Below are 16,380 nucleotides of genomic sequence, written 5' to 3'. Positions count from 1 at the left end.
AAAAAAAAAAAAAAATGTCATTCCATTGTCTTCTGGCCTCCATTGTTTCTCAGAAGAAGTCACCTGTAATTCATAGTATAGTTCCTCTGTATGTAAAATGTGCTTTTTCCCCCAGCTTGTTTCAAGATTCTTTAGGGGCACCTGGGTGGCTCAGTTGTTGAGCATCTGCCTTCAGCTCAGGTCATGATCTCAGGGTCCTAGGATCGAGCCCCGCATTGGGCTCCCTGTTCTGCGGGAAGCCTGTTACCCCCCCTCCCACTCCCCCTGCTTGTGTTCCCTCTCTCACTGTGTCTCTCTCTGTCAAAAAAAAAAAAAAAAAAAAAATCCTGGGCGCCTGGGTGGCTCAGTTGGTTAAGCGACTGCCTTCAGCTCAGGTCATGATCCTGAAGTCCCGGGATCGAGTCCCGCATCGGGCTCCCTGCTCGGCGGGGAGTCTGCTTCTCCCTCTGACCCTCCTCCCTCTCATGCTCTCTGTCTCTCATTGTCTCTCTCACAAATAAATAAAATTTAAAAAAAACACAACCTTTCTTTTTTTTTAAATCATTTCGTCCATTATGTACTTAGGTGTGATTTTCTTTGCATTTATCCTGCTTGGGGTTTGCTGAGCTTTTCACATCTTAATAGTTTTCATGAAATTAAAAAAATTTTATCCATGAGTTTTTCATATTTTTCCTGTCCCATTCCACAATCTTTTCCTTCTGGAACTTGCATTATACATGTTTGTGACTGGTTGGTATTGTTCTATAGGTCTCTAAGATACTATTCATTTTCTTCAATGTCTTTTCCTCTACTGTTCGGATTGGATAATTTTCTTTGTTTTCAATAATTTCACTGATTCTTCTTTTATATCTAATCTATTAAAACTGTCCAGAAAATTCTTCATTTCAATTATTGAACTTTTCAGTTGTAGAATTTCCATTTGGTTCTTTTTTTACAGTGTACATTTCTCTGCTGATATTTCCTATTAGTTGACTCATTTAAACTACCTTGGTCTTTGAACATATTTATACTAGTTTGTAGTTTAAAGTCTCTCCTAAATGTAACATCTATTACAGGCTTGGTTTTTTTACTGCCTTTTTTCTTGCAAGTTACATTTTTTTTCTTTGCATGTCTAGTAAATCCTTATTTTATATTAGGTAATGTGTTCGTATTTTATATTCTGTTTTACCTCTGAAGAGTGTTGATTTTTGTTCTAGCAGGCTAATCACCTTAACCTTGTGTTGGCTTGTTTTTGTACATTTTATAGAATTGATATGTAGAAACCCAAGTCATTTTTCAAACTCCTCTAACTTGGATAGAGTTGGATACCACTCAACCTCCAAATTATCTTTTCTGTGGATCTTGTTGAGGCTTGGTTTTTTTTTTTTTGGTTTTTTTTTTAGGTTAGATCAGGAGCAGATTTCCATCTACAAAGTGTTTTTTTTTTTTTTTTTTTTCCTTCTAAAGCCTTACCTTTTTGGCCTCTTAGCTGGATACCATCAGCTTTATCAAGGTCTCTCCATTCTGGTTGGACCTGAAAGCCAACATTTTCTAGCACTGCTTGACCACTTATATCTTGTTCCATTCTCAACTCCACTGCACCTGCTCTCTGGAGAATTTTATATAGTCTCACCTGTACGTGCATAGTTCACCTTTTGGCCAAGGACTCATGAGGAGCTCCCACACAGACTTTCAGTACCCACTTCTGCATAGGTTCCTCCCCTCCAGTGCTCTGCCTTGTAGATTCCAGGTACTTTTGCAACTCTGAACTCTGTTCTGTGTCTCCTCAGCTTACTGGAACCACTGTACTCTGCTTGAGTTCTGGGTCCCTGCTCAGTGGACAAGAAAATTTCCACAGGTAGACATCCAGGGCAATCCTATGATTCACCTCAGGAGTTTTTCCTTTGTCAGGGATCACAGTCTTGGGCTACATCTTATCCAGTGCCTGAAAACAGCTGACTCATATGTTTTATAGTAGCTTTTGGTGGGAGGGCTGATTTGGTACCTGTTATTTCATCATTGCTGGACAGAGAAATTTCAGTATATTGTTTTGATGTATGTTCACATTGCCACATGATTGAAATTTTGCTACTTCATCTTTAAAAGTTGAGGAGTTAAGTGAAGAGATAGTTTGATATTGTTGATGATATAATTCTTTCTTCCTTATCCCCACAGTATCTCAGCAAAAAGGTGCAAAAAATTTTTAAAGATTTTATTTATTTATTTGAGAGAGAGAACATGAGCAGGGGGGAGGAGCAGAGGGAGAGGGCAAGGCAGACTCCCCACTGAGCAGGGAGCTCAATGTGGGGTTTGATCCTAGGACCCTGGGATCATGACCTGAGCCGAAGACAGATGCTTAACAGCCTGAGCCACCCAGGTGCCCCCAAAAAGGTGCAAATTTAAACTCATTTTTGAGTGGTCATGCTGGTTTATTTAGTTTATTTAGTTTATTTAGTTCTTTCATCAACAGCTTGTAGAACATAACATTTAAAGTTTCTCAGTCTTTAATGATGGTTTGATTCTCTTTTTTTTAAACTTTTTTTTTTAAGATTTTATTTATTTGCGAGAGAGAGAGAGAACATGAGAGGGGGGAGGGTCAGAGGGAGAAGCAGACTTCCTGCTGAGCAGGAAACCCAATGCGGGACTTGATCCCAGGACTCCAGGATCATGACCTGAGCCGAAGGCAGTCACTCAACCAACTGAACCACCCAGGCGCCCCGATGGTTTGATTCTCTTAAAAGTCCAGATTCAAAGTTAATTTTTTTCTGGTCTTTGACAATAGTACTTAATTTTCTGGCATCTAGTATTGCCAATGAGAAGTCTAACTCAGGTTTCTTTGAGATAATTTCCTTCTCTTTTGTAGAGTTTAGGATTTTCTCTTTATCTTTGTTATTCTGGGTTTCATTTTGACATGTTCAGCTCTGTGACTTCTTTGTGCCTTTTTTTTAAAGATATTTATCATGCTTGGCATTTGGTAAATTTATTCAAACCGTACTTACATCTGTCTTTGTTATAATTCTCAGTTTTTATTTATTCTGGACCTATTTTTTATTTTTTTTTAAAAGATTTTATTTATTTGACAGAGAGAGACACAGCGAGAGAGGGAACACAAGCAGGGGGAATGGGAGAGGGAGAAGCAGGCTTCCCACGGAGCAGGGAGCCCGATGCGGGGCTCGATCCCAGGACCCTGAGATCATGACCTGAGCCAAAGGCAGACGCTTAACCGACTGAGCCACCCAGGTGCCCCTGGACCTATTTTTTAATTTAAATTTTTTAGTGTTTTGTGTCTTTTTAAGATCTATCCTTAATGTCTTTATGGATTTGCCTATTTTGGACATTTCATATAAATGAAATAATACAATATGTAGCCTTTTTTGTCTGTCTTTCTTTGTTTTTTTGTTTCTTTCTTTCTATTTTATTTATTGGACAGAGAGAGAGAGAGAGCCAGAGAGTACAAGTGGGGGGAATGGCAGAGGGAGAAGGAGAAGCAGGCTCCTCTCTGAGCAGGGAGCCTGATGCAGGGCTCAGTCCCAGGACCCTGGGATCATGACCTGAGCCAAAGGCAGACGCTTAAACAACTGAGCCACCCAGGTGCCCCTTGTCTGGCTTCTTGCATTAAGCATAATGTTTTCCAGATTCATCTATGTTGTAGCATGTAACAGTACTTAATTTATTTTTATGGCTGAACAATATTGCATATTTTGTTAATCTGTTTATTTTTGATGAACACTTAGGTTGTTTCCACTGTTGCCTACTATGAATTATGCTGCTATGAAAGATTCAAGTACTACCTTCTTTTTTTTTTTTTTTTAAGATTTTATTCATTTATTTGACAGAGAGAGACACAGTGAGAGAGGGAACACAAGTGGGGAAGAGGGAGAACCAGGCTTCCCGCTGAGTAGGGAGCCCGATGCGGGGCTCAATCCCAGGACCCTGGGATCATGACCTGAGCCGAAGGCAGACGCTTAACCAACTGAGCCACCCAGGCGCCCCCAAGTACTACCTTCTTTTAAATGTGTTCTTTAGTCACAGACAGTCACTAATCTGCCTTCCATAACATTTTCATTTCAAATACTGTATCTTTAATTTCTAAAATTTCTAACAGGGTTTTCCCCCCTTAAACTTGCTGTTTAATTGATGGCAGTATATTCTTTTTTGAAAAATTTTTTTGAGTATGTTGACACACTGTTACATTAGTTTCAGGTATACGGCATAGTGACTGAACATCTGTATATGTTATGCTGTGCTCAGCACAAGTGTAGCTACCATCTGTCACCATACAACACTATTACAACATCACTGACTATATTCCCTATGCTGTACCTTTTATTTCCATAACCTATTCATTCCATAACCAGTAGCCTCTGTTATTCCCCATCACCCATTTTGCCCATCTCCCATCCCCCTCCCCTCTAGCAACCATCATTTTGTTCTCTTTTATTTATGATTCTTTTTGTTTTTTAGATTCCAGTTATGAGTGAAATTTATATGGTATTTGTCTTTCTCAGTCTAACTTATTTCACTTAGAGTACCATCCATGTTGTCACAAATGGATGTGATTTTTATGGCTGTGTAATATTCCACTGTGTGTGTGTGTGTGTGTGTGTGTGTGTGTGTGTACCACATCTTTATTCATTCATCTGTCAGTGGACACTTGGGTTGCTTCCGTATCTTGGCCATTGTAAATAATGCTGCAGTAAACATAGTGGTGCATATTTTTTTAAATTAGTTTTTTCTTTTTCTTTGTGTAAATACCCAGTAGTGAAATTATTGGATCATATGGTAGTTCTATTTTTAATTTTTTGAGGAACCTCCATATTGTTTTCAACAGTGGATATACCAATTTACTTTCCCACAAACAGTGCATGAGAGTTCCTTTTTGTCCATATTCCTGCCACATTATTTCTTATTTTTCATTTGAGCCATTCTGACAGGTGTAAGGTGATATTTTACTGTGGTTTTGATTTGCATTTCCTTGATGATGAGTGATGTTGAACATCTTTTCATGTGTCTGTTGGCTATCTGTATGTTTTATTTGGAAAAATGTCTATTCAGGTCTTCTGCCCATTTTTAATTGAATTATTTGTGGGTTTTTTGGTATTGTTCTTTATTTATTTTGGATTTCAACCCCTTATCAGGCATATCATTTGTAAATATCTCCTTTCATTCAGTAGGTTGCCTTTTTAATTTAATTTTTTTTTAAAGATTTTATTTATTTATTTGACAGAGAGAGCAAGAGAGCACAAGCAGGGGGAACAGTAGAGGGAGAGGGAGAAGCAGGCTTCCCGCCAAGCAGGGAGCCCAGTGCGGGGCTCGATCCCAGGACCCTGAGATCATGACCTGAGCCGAAGGCAGACGCTTAACCATCTGAGCCACCCAGGTGACCCTAATTTAATTTTTTTTTTTTAAGATTTTTATTTATTTAACAGAGATGGCACAAGTAGGCAGAGTGGCAGACAGAGGGAGAGGGAGAAGCAGGCTCTCCGCCAAGCAGGGAGCCCGATGCGGGGCTTGATCCCAGGACTCTGGGATCATGACCTGAGCCAAAGGCAGCCGCTTAACCGACTGAGCCACCCAGGCGCCCCCTAATTTAGTTTTTTAAATTTAAGTTCTAGTTAGAATAGGTTGCCTTTTGGTTTGTTGATAGTTTCCTTTTCAGATTGTTTTGTTAATTCTGTTTCCTCATGTATAAGTTGGTGTTTCTAAAGATTTTATTTATTTGTCAGAGAGAGCGCACACAAACAGGGGAAGGGGCAGGCAGAGCAGGCAGAGGGAGAAGCACGATCCCGGCCAAGCAGGGAGCCGGATGTGGGACTCGATCCCAGGACCCTGGGGTCATGATCTGAGCTGAAGGCAGACGCTTAACCGACTGAGCCACCCAGGCGTCCCTCCTCATGTACAAGTTTTATTAGTTGATATGTGTCACATTTTTCATGGTATTGATCTTTGTTGGTTGGTAACTTTTAGTTTAGAGTTAATTGTCCATTATTTATTTGTTTTGAACACATCCTGCGTTGACAGGCTTCCAGTAGGAGGTTCTCTGTTGCTGAGCTCTAATCTTGCAGGATTATATATAATATATATTATCTATTTATCTATATATATGTATATATAAATTGGTTTAAATTTTGCTTGAGTGGCAAGATGCAAAGCTCTTGCATCTTTTTTTTTTTTTTAAAGATTTTATTTATTTATTTGAGAGAGAGCACATGAGAGGGGGGAGGGTCAGAGGGAGAAGCAGACTCCCTGCCGAGCAGGGAGCCCGATGCGGGACTCGATCCAGGGACTCCAGGATCATGACCTGAGCTGAAGGCAGTCGCTTAACCAACTGAGCCACCCAGGCGCCCCTTTTTTTTTTTTTTTAAAAGATTAAAGCTCTTGCATCTTAATAGATTATATAGTTCTGAGTCTTTTTCCACTTGTATGACATAGCTGTTAAGGCCCTCAACCTTCATCATTGATGCTGCTACTAGCATCACTTGGCTTTAACCAACTCTCTGGCAGGCAGGTGAAAAATCTCTGGCCTTTGTTCGTGTTTTGGTTCCTTGTTTAGATCTCCCATGTGTGGCCTGTGTGGATCTTGCTCTTAAATCTGTGGCTGTTGCAATATTAGCCCCATGTTTTTTTCCCTAGTCCAAGCCCCAGATATGGTGTGCATCTTTGGTCCTTTCCTACCACTGTAGATTCTCTTTCTTTTTCCTTTCTGAAGATGAGGGAAATATACCTCTCCATTTCTGGTCTATAAAGTTTTCTCTGTTTTTCTTACCATGATTATGTATTTATTAAGTTTTAGAAATACTTGTTTTAAAGGTGATGGGCACCGGATGATGTGCGGATGTTGAATCACTATATTGTACACCTGCAACAAATATTACACTGTATGTTAACTAACTAGACTCTGAATTAAAAACTTAAAAATATCTGTTTTACCATTTTATGTGTTTGAATGGGAAGATGCAGTTTCAACATATGCTCAACTTATCTTGAAATAGGCTTTTATTTAGTTTTATTGTTCTGCCTTTCACATTTAACTCTAGTCAGTCCATCTGGATTTTTATTTGTGTGTATGTGTGTATGAAGAGAGGCAGTTGAAATTGATTTCCCTCAAATTACCACACATTTTATTTAAATTGTTGTTAAGATTTCTGGATAATTTAGTTATTGACAAGACTTTTTCTCACATATCTACATGTTTTCCCCATTCTTCACTGTATCAATACTTCAAAGACAAGGTAGGATTCAGGAACAAGTTTTTTTCTTATTTCACAGAAAGGTAATTTAATCACAGTAAAAAGGGGGTCACCTAAAGTCAGAAAGTTGGTAAGTGGTAAAACTGAAGATTGATACAAAGCATCTTGGTTCAGTGCCAAGTTCACTAAACTTCAGTGTAGCATAACCTTGCTGCTATATTATCCCATGCTTTATGACTGAATTATATTTGAAAAACAAATAATGGCAAGAAAAATACTACCCATTAAGATTGATAGCTAGTACTTGATCTTGTTAATATCCGTACTTTTTGAGATGGTTAAAGTTTTATTAGATATGTAGTATGAATGCTCTAGGAGAAAGTTGTGCTATTAGGATGTATTTTGTTGTTAGGTTTTTAAAGTTGAATTCTTGTATAATATCAACATTGTCAATCTCATTTATAAGGTAGAGCTTGCAGAGACTGGAAGCTCTCTTTATTCATCTGTAGTTCTTTATTATAATAGTACTTTGGGGGGAAATAAGGGATAACATTTTATAGAATGGGAGATTTGTTTTTTTCCTTTATAATATGAGTGCCAAGGTACAGAAAGGAAGAACCATGATGCCAATTTTGATGATTCAGGACCCGTTGGTGCTTTGTGGAAAGATAGTTCTAGGTCCACGTATGCAAATACACCAAATGGTTAACTTATGAATTAAATTAGCAAGAATTTGCTTTACTTTGTTAAAGACTGCCTTTGCTTTGTTAAAGTCTGCCATAAATACAGTTTGTTGTTAGCAGACATACTGTATTAGGTAAATGCTTGAGTGGGTCATTCTTGAATTTTTCTGCTTTCAGTTCTAAATTAGCTCACTTACTGGATTTGTGTTTATTAAATAATGAGTTAATTTATTAAAAACTACAAGAATATAAGCTAGAGCTATCAACTTTGAAGATTTCTGGCTTTGGACATGACCTTGTGGAAATTAACTGAACATACAAATTGATTTAGCAAATGTGAAAAATTGAAAACACGAGATGAAATGTCTTAACCACATAAAGTAATTCTAAATGTTCAAGCAATTTGCTGATGCATAGCCATTTCCAGTCATATTTTAAATTTTGCAGATAATCTTTTCATCAGGGAAATGCTTTCTTGGCTCATCAGTTTAATAAACAATTCCAGAAATTCTGGTGCTTATCCAAACTGCTTTTTCTTTTTGTCGCCATTTCTTCTTACACAGAAATACAATCTATACTGCCCGGATTCTCTGCAAAACTGAATTGGACTTCAGAGGAAGCCAGCTATTCTCAGGACATATCAGGGGTCACACCATTCCAGATGATTTTTGAGGCAGGTTTTGTTGTGGTTCTATAAATTACTGATGTCTTAATTCTTATTTTTCTACAAATCCAGTAAAGCCTAGGTCCATCACAGTTCCAAGTTGAAATGAAATAAGGCATTGGTTCCCGAACTTCTCTGTGCAGATGTTAAAACACTTGGTAACTTCCAAAGTACTGGTGTTTGTGTCCCACTCCAAGAGGTTGTGATTTAATTGGTCTAGGGTGCTGGATTAGTTTGGTCAGGTTGTCATTTAAAAAAACAAACCACGGATTGGGTGGTTAAACAGTAGAAACATATTTCCTCGTTATTTTGGAGGCTAGAAGTTTAAGATTAAAGTGTCTTGTCATTGTTCCCTCACATGGCCTTTCCTTTGTATGTGGAGAGAGAGCTCTGTGGTATTTTTCTCTTATAAGGACGCCTGTCCTATCAGATTAGGGCTCCACGTTTATGACCTCATTTAATATGTCTTTAAGGCTCTGTGTCCCAAGTACAGTCACATAGGGGGCAAGGGCTTCAATGTGTGAATTTTGGGAGACACTGATGTGGCCTGGGCTTTGGAATATTTTTGAAATCCCAAATGGAAAAAAAATCCCAGATGATTCCTAATGTGCAGATAAATTTGAGAACCACTGAAACAAGCCATTATTTGAATTTGGATCTCCTGAAAAAGAAAATAAAAATATCTTGTTTCAGTGTAGATCCTATTTGGATACATTCTTATTAGGTTGGTTTAAAGATCTTCATTGATTTATTTGTAGCTCAGATTTATGAGAGTGACAGTTGAGTTCTCCATTCCCTTTAACAATTCTCTGATCCCCTATCTTTCTTTCCTTTGTTTGTGGAAACATAAAGAATTAGAATATTTTCTTTTATTTTTTTAAGACTTTATTTAGGGGCACCTGGGTGGCTCAGCCGGTTAAGCGTCTGCCTTCAGCTCAGGTCATGATCCCCGGGTTCTGGGATCAAGCCCCGCATTGGGCTCCCTGCTCAGTAGAGAGCCTGCTTCTCCCTCTCCCTCTGCTGCTCCCCCTGCTTGTGCTCTCTCTTTCAAATAAATAAAATCTTTAAAAAAAGAGAGAGATTTGACAGCACGGGGCGGCAGGGTGCGGGGGGGAGGTTGGGCAGAGGGAGAAGCTGACTCCCCGCTGAACAGGGACCCCAATGAGGGGCTTGAGCCCAGGACCTGGAGATCATGACCTGAGCCAAAGGCAGTTGCTTAATTGACTGAGCCACTCAGGAGCCCCAGAACTGGAGTACTTTAAACATTCTCCCAAGAAGCATTTGGGAGGCCTTTCTTTGTGTTTGGACAATTATATGCTCCTTGTCAAAGGAAATGGGTGCAGTATTGCGACAATAGATATCCCTGGCTGTGCCTTATCTTCTTTAGGGGAATGATGGGTAAAAAATCTGGAGCAATTAATGATTAGTCAGCTTTGAAACTATTAATTTCAAGTAGCAATAAAAAAAAAAGCTGATTTCAGTGAACCAAGGAGAGCAGTTCTAGAAAAGGAGATCATGTGTTTTAGCCAGTTTAAACAAAGAATAATTTTGGGGCGCCTGGGTGGCTCAGTCATTAAGCACCTGCCTTTGGCTCAGGTCATGATCCCAGGGTCCTGGGATCGAGCCCCACATCAGGCTCCCTGCTCAGCGGGAAGCCTGCTTCTCCCTCTCCCACTCCCCCTGCTTGTGTTCCTGCTCTCACTATCTCTCTCTGTCAAATAAATAAAATCTTTAAAAAAAAAACAAACCAAAGAATAATTTTTATGACTAACATTTATATGTATTATTTAAGTCTCCTGACAACTCTATGAAGTGGACAGAACAGGGATTATCACCCCATTTTATAGGTACAAGAACCCTGAGATTCAGAGAGTTCGATTGACTTACCCAAGGTCATATGAAAGTTAAGTGACAGAATTAGAATTTGAACTAAAGTCTTACTCATTTTAATCAGGTCTGTTTAAATATTTATTCACTCATTCGGGAACCTGTGTTTGTTCAAGTCGGCCACACTGTGCTGGATGTTGAAGGTACAGAGTCCCAAGACACATTACTTGATAAAGGAAAAGATAAACAAGCAAACAAATAATTACAATACAGTGTAATATGTATCATGATAGAGATAGGGTATATAGCATAGAGGAAGGGTACCTAACACAATTGGAAGTGTCCAAGGTCTGGAGGTCTTGTTGAGACTGAAAACAGATTTTCTGGGTATAAGGTGTTCAAAGACTTGAAAGAATAGGAAGTTGTCTTCAGACTTACAGAGTTTGTCTTATTTTTCTCCTTATTGCAAAAGCAGTGTTTCCCTCAGGAAAATCAAAGAGAGCATTTAGAACACAGATAATTTGATTTTTTTTTTAAGATTTTATTTATTTATTTATTTGACAGAGAGACAGTGAGAGAGGGAACACAAGCAGGGGGAGTGGGAGAGGGAGAAGCATGCTTCCCACTGAGCAGGAGCTCGATGCGGGGCTCGATCCCAGGACCCTGGGACCATGACCCGAGCCAAAGGCAGACACTCAACAACGGAGCCACCCAGGCGCCCTAGATAATTTGACTTAATTGTGGTAGCCACTGTTAACATCTTGGTGTGCATCTTTTCACATAAGAGTGAGGCATTTCAGTTTCAGGTGTTTAGAATGGTACAGTTCCAAACTATGGCCATGGAAATAGGTGGCTGGAAATGCATGGATGTCAAGGTCAGTGGAGTTGAAGAGGTCAGGAAATTGTGAGACTAAGTTGTTCCTTAGGCCATCAACTTGGATGTGGAAGTAGCCCAGTTGATGGCAGGTCTTAAAGTGCTGAGGAAACGTGAGCTCAGTGCCTGCTGAGCAATAGATGAGAAGTGGCAAAAAGCAGTATGACCTTAGAGGAACAGGAACAAGGGTTCCCTGAAAGTGTTTGTTCCATTACATCTCATTGTCTCTGGTACTATGCAGCTATTTAAAAGATACTTGAATGAAGAGAGTGAGAAGAGAAGAAGGGGGAGACTGTGAACAAGTTCATCATATATACCTCAAATGGGGAGAAGAGTCAAGTAGCAAGGTTCATAATGGAAGCTAGTGAATGGAGACATCCAAGAAAAAGCTATAATAAATGATCCACTGCTTTGGGCATGTGAGGAGAGCCTATCCCAGGGAATACTAAAGAGAACTTCATTTAGGAGAGATGCAATGTCTTGTGTTTATGCTCACAGTCAGTCCTGCATCTTGGGGTCCAATCAGCTGGGTAACACGTCCTTCCAAAAACAATTTGATTTTACAAGATCTTCTTGAAATCTTTATCCATTTTTATATTTATTTTTGCCATAATACTAAGTGATAAAATTGGTAGAGGTACATGTATTTCTACAAACATATCTTCATATTTATCTCTATTTCTTTGTATACCTATTTAACTAGAGACAGGAAGAGACAGAGGCACAGATTGACTTTCTTCTGGACAGCCATATAGGGCCCATGACAACCTAAGTTCAATTTGAATATATAAAACAGCTCTGATATGGGCGCCTGGGTGGCTCAGTCATTACGTGTCTGCCTTCGGCTCAGGTCGTGATCCCAGGGTCCTGGGATGGAGCTGCATTGGGTTCCCTGCTCAGCAGAGAGCCTGCTTCTCCCTCTCCCACCCCCCCTGCTTGTGTTCCTGCTCTCGCTCTCTCTCTGTCAAATAAATAAATAAATAAAATCTTAAAAAAAACCAAACAGCTCTGATATTATCTGTGATATAAAGGTGAAGGCTGGAACATAGGATTCAGTAATGGTTTCTGCTGCCCAGGGCTGGCAGCATCTATGTTTTCCTAACAACACTTAAGTAAATTCACTGCTTCTATATGTATGTCAGGCTGGGGTACTGGATTTCTAACACCCAACTCTAAAAGGCTTTAAAAGACTTTGTAGACATAGACACATATTTTCGTTCTCTTTCAATAATTTATGAGTAGATTTTAAAAGGAGCTATTTGCTTTATGTTAACTATCCTCTGCTGACATGGTATTAGGTCACTTTATCTTCTCAGTCTGGATTAGGTACCAGTCCTTCTTGTGTATTTCTTTAGCATTTCTTAATATATGTAAATCCTAGGACTTTTCACATTGCATATACGTTATTTATTTGTCTCTCTCTTCTACTTAACTGTGAACTCTTTAAATTCAGATTGTTTTATTTACCTCTGTAGGCCCAGGTTACATAATAAACTCCATTCAGTGTTTTGAGTGGGTAATTCAGTAGTTTGCATAAGCATTGCCTGTCAGGCTCCATAAAAGTGATGATAGATTACATAATATCCAATTCTGAAAGCTATATGCACAGATAATGAACTTTCTTGGAGAGACAGCATTGCGTGGGCTTTGAAGTTAGATCTAGGTTTGAATCCCAGTTCTGCCACTTCACTAGCTATGTGTGACCTTGGACAAATTAAACAGCTTATTTAGTCTCATTATTCTCATAAATAAAATGGGGGATATTTCCTACTTGCATATAAACTGTTTGGCATGTAGCAGGTGTTCAGTAAGTGGTAGCTCTCATCATTATTAATTGTAGCCCCTCTCTGGTAGCCGCTCAAGGAATTTTCACTTACTTGGTTGCCTTACTGCTAGATTTAATTAGCCTTTTCTGTGATGTACCCTATAATAACCAAGGCTACAGAAGTTTGAAATTGTTCCAAGAAGTTGTTTTGTAAGTGCTAAGTACAAAAAATGCTTTGAAGAGATCATTGCTTTTCTACTATTTGAACATTTTATAATAAAGTTGTTTTTTTTTTTTTAAAGTAGGCTCCCCACCCAGTGTGGAGCCCAACACAGGGCTTGAACTCAGGACCCTGAGATCAAGACCTGAGCTGAGATGAAGAGTCGGACACTTAACCGACTGAGCCACCCAGGCGACCCTATAGTAAAATTTTTTAAATGAAGGATGTGACTGATATGTATGCGGCAGTTACTGTTTAATCACTACTATATACATGCATGAGTAATCCTAGATCTGTTTCTAGAATTTTCTAATAATTCACATCCACTTTTCTGATAATTTTTTGTAATGATTCTATAATAATCTTTCTCATTTTCCCCACTCATTGCATACTTCTTGATCTCATTTTCAGTGTACTTACAAAAAGTTTTATAGTAATTTGTTCTTTCTGTTTCTTCCTCATTGTGTTATGATATGTTGAGGTCTAGGACCATTTTTTTCTTTAATGTGTTCCTACTACATGGCTCTGTATTCTCTGAGCCACCAGTAAGAACTTACTGATTTTTTACTCTATTTCTTCTCATTTTCCTAGACTCTCCCACTTTCTAAAAGACTCCTTATAACTTTGGTTTTAGGGACACTGTATTAAATATAGTGAGTCATTATAGGAAAGTGGTTATTACTAAAGCTTTGGAGCCAGATTTGGTAACCTTGAGAAAATTGTTTGACCTCTTTGAGACTCATTTTTTTTTTATCCATAAAATGTGGGTTACATGTACCTAATAGGGCTTTTGTGAGGGGTAAATGAGGTAATATAAGTAAGATATTTTAGCTCCATTCCTGGAATAGAGAAAGCCCTCATTAAATTATAAATTTTATTATATTTGTAGGGAGATATCAGGGTATATTGGAAAGAGTATGGACAATTGGTATTAGACAGACTTAGGATCAAATTCTGGCTCTATCACTGAACAGTTGGGTAACCTTGGGCAAGTTGCTTAACTTCTCTGAGTCTTGTTTAAAAAAACAATCTACAAAGAAAGGATAGTAGTACCTGCCTCCAGGATTGTTTGAGGTAATGTTGAAATAAGACCTGCACAATGCTTGCTACGTAGTAGGCATTCAACAAGTGGTATCTGCTATTGTTGCCATGTATAATATATATTTAAAGATTATTATCTGATCCTTAAAACAGTTCTGTGAGGTGGAATGGCTAACTTTTTTTTTTTTTAAGATTATTTATTTATTTATTTTTTAGAGAGAGAGAGAGTGCACAAGTAATGGGGAGACACAGAGGGAGAGGGAAAAGCAGACTCCCTGCTGATCAGGGAGCCCAACATGGGGCTCGATCCCAGGACCCTGAGCTCATGACCAGAGCTGAAGGCAGACACTTAACTGACTAAGCCACCCAGGTGCCCCTAGAATGGGTAACTTTTATCGCTGTTTTACAGATTAGTAAACAAAATTCAGAGCAATTAAGTGATTTTTTTTTCATGGTTACTTAAGTAACTTTTATAGAGCCAGTACTAGAACACAGGTCTTCTGACTTGTGAGCTTTTTGCTTTACAGCTTTTCCTAAAAAAAAAATGATTAGATAAATGGATTGATGTTGAAAAATAGTTCCTTTTAGTGTCTGCTACTTTCACTCCATTCTTAATACAGATCAACTCACATCAGGTCGGTAGAGCTAAGATAGAGTTACTCTTCTTAGTTCCGGTCTGAATTACTTCTAAATTTGTTCCAAAAGGTGGTTTTGAAATTGTGGGTTTTGCTCTGATCTTTGTTAATGTGTCTCCTGAAGTTCCATGGAATAGTTTAGCCCAAGAAATACCGAATTATTAGATTGCCTTTTATGTCCAATTCTTAGATCCAAAGGTGTTTCCCCTTGGATGTCTGAAAAGCTTTCTCAGGGTTAAGTTACCTTTATAGGAAGAAATACCATTATTTATTTAAAGATTTATTTATTTAAAAATTTATTTATTTTAGAGAGGCAGGGAGGGGCAGAGGGAGAGGGAGAGAGAATCTTAAGTAGACTCCACGCGGAGCCGGACATGGGGCTTGATCTCACCACCCTGAGATCATGACCTGAGCTGAAACCAAGAGTCAAATGCTCAACTGACTGTACCACCCAGGTGCCTCAAGAAATACCATAATTTAATTCATTTGTGCTCCTGGGTTTGTGTATTTGTGGTGGATGTTTTTGTTGTATTGTTACAGGTTGATGAAAAGCCCAGAACTTTGATGACAGATAGTTTGGTGATAAAGAATTTTTTACATAAAATTGTCATGGTACACCCTAAGGTAAGCTGTTCTTTTGCACAGTGATGCTTCTCTTGTCATATGTTTTCAGGAGACCTCTACTCTGTAGGACATGAAAGGATATGGTTGGCCCTCTTTCTTTTCATGGTAATGATTACAACTTTTAATATTGAATTGATTTGATTTCTTTGTCCCTAGCACAGAGTTGATGTTGGTCATGTGACATAGCTAAGAGCCCTTGGATATAGAGCTTTCTTGGGTTCTTGTTTTTACTTCCTTACTGTCTTATTATTCAGTTTAGATACTTTTTTTTTTTAAAGATTTTATTTATTTGACAGAGAGAGACACAGCGAGAGAGGGAACACAGGCAGGGGGAGTGGGAGAGGGAGAAGCAGGTTTCCAGCTGAACAGGGAACCTGATGTGGACCTCGATCCCAGGACCCTGAGATTATGATCTGAGCTGAAGGCAGACGCTTAACGACTGAGCCACCCAGGCGCCCGATTTAGATACATTTTTTTTCCTCCTCTGTATTTCATTTTTCTATTAAACCTGGATAATAAACCTTGCTGACTATCTCCTTCTTTTCCAAAGTGACTAGAAGAACAAATCAGGAAATTTTGATAAAGTACTTCAAACTTTGGAGAGCTATAATTTTTATTATTAGCTATAGTTAGGTCTGTTTATAGGGATGCATACCATTAAGTATGCTTTATAACTTCTCCTTTTTTTTCTCTTGCTAGCTTTCTACTTTTTCTGTCTTTAGCAGGGTTCAGTGCTTATTATGCCAGTCACTATTCTGAGTGCTTTCCATACACTCACTCACTTACCCCATGCAACAGCCCTTGTGAAGTAGGTTTTATCATCATCATTCCCATTTTATAGCTGAGGAAACTAGTACAGAGGTTAAGTAACTTGCAGA

General features: G+C 38.7%; 1 protein-coding gene across 7 annotated transcripts in view; it reads left to right on the top strand.

Moving 5' to 3' along the window:
* The window catches only part of TOP6BL (TOP6B like initiator of meiotic double strand breaks), a 98,198-nt gene that overhangs the window by 42,366 nt on the left and 39,452 nt on the right, over positions 1–16,380 (top strand). For 6 of the 7 annotated variants that reach the window (XM_081797712.1, XM_081797715.1, XM_081797714.1 and 3 more), the window contains exon 4: positions 15,552–15,607. In XM_081797712.1, the coding sequence (XP_081653838.1) occupies positions 15,552–15,607 (56 nt within the window). Of the gene's footprint in view, positions 1–8,415; positions 8,526–15,418; positions 15,503–15,551; positions 15,608–16,380 lie in introns of all 7 variants that reach the window. The other variant, XM_081797717.1, reaches the window with a different exon arrangement.

This window comes from Leptonychotes weddellii, chromosome 11, assembly GCF_054177405.1.
Source record: "Leptonychotes weddellii isolate Sample4059 chromosome 11, ASM5417740v2, whole genome shotgun sequence".
Classification (NCBI taxonomy): Eukaryota; Metazoa; Chordata; class Mammalia; order Carnivora; family Phocidae; genus Leptonychotes; species Leptonychotes weddellii.
This window is presented reverse-complemented; position numbering and strand designations above follow the sequence as displayed.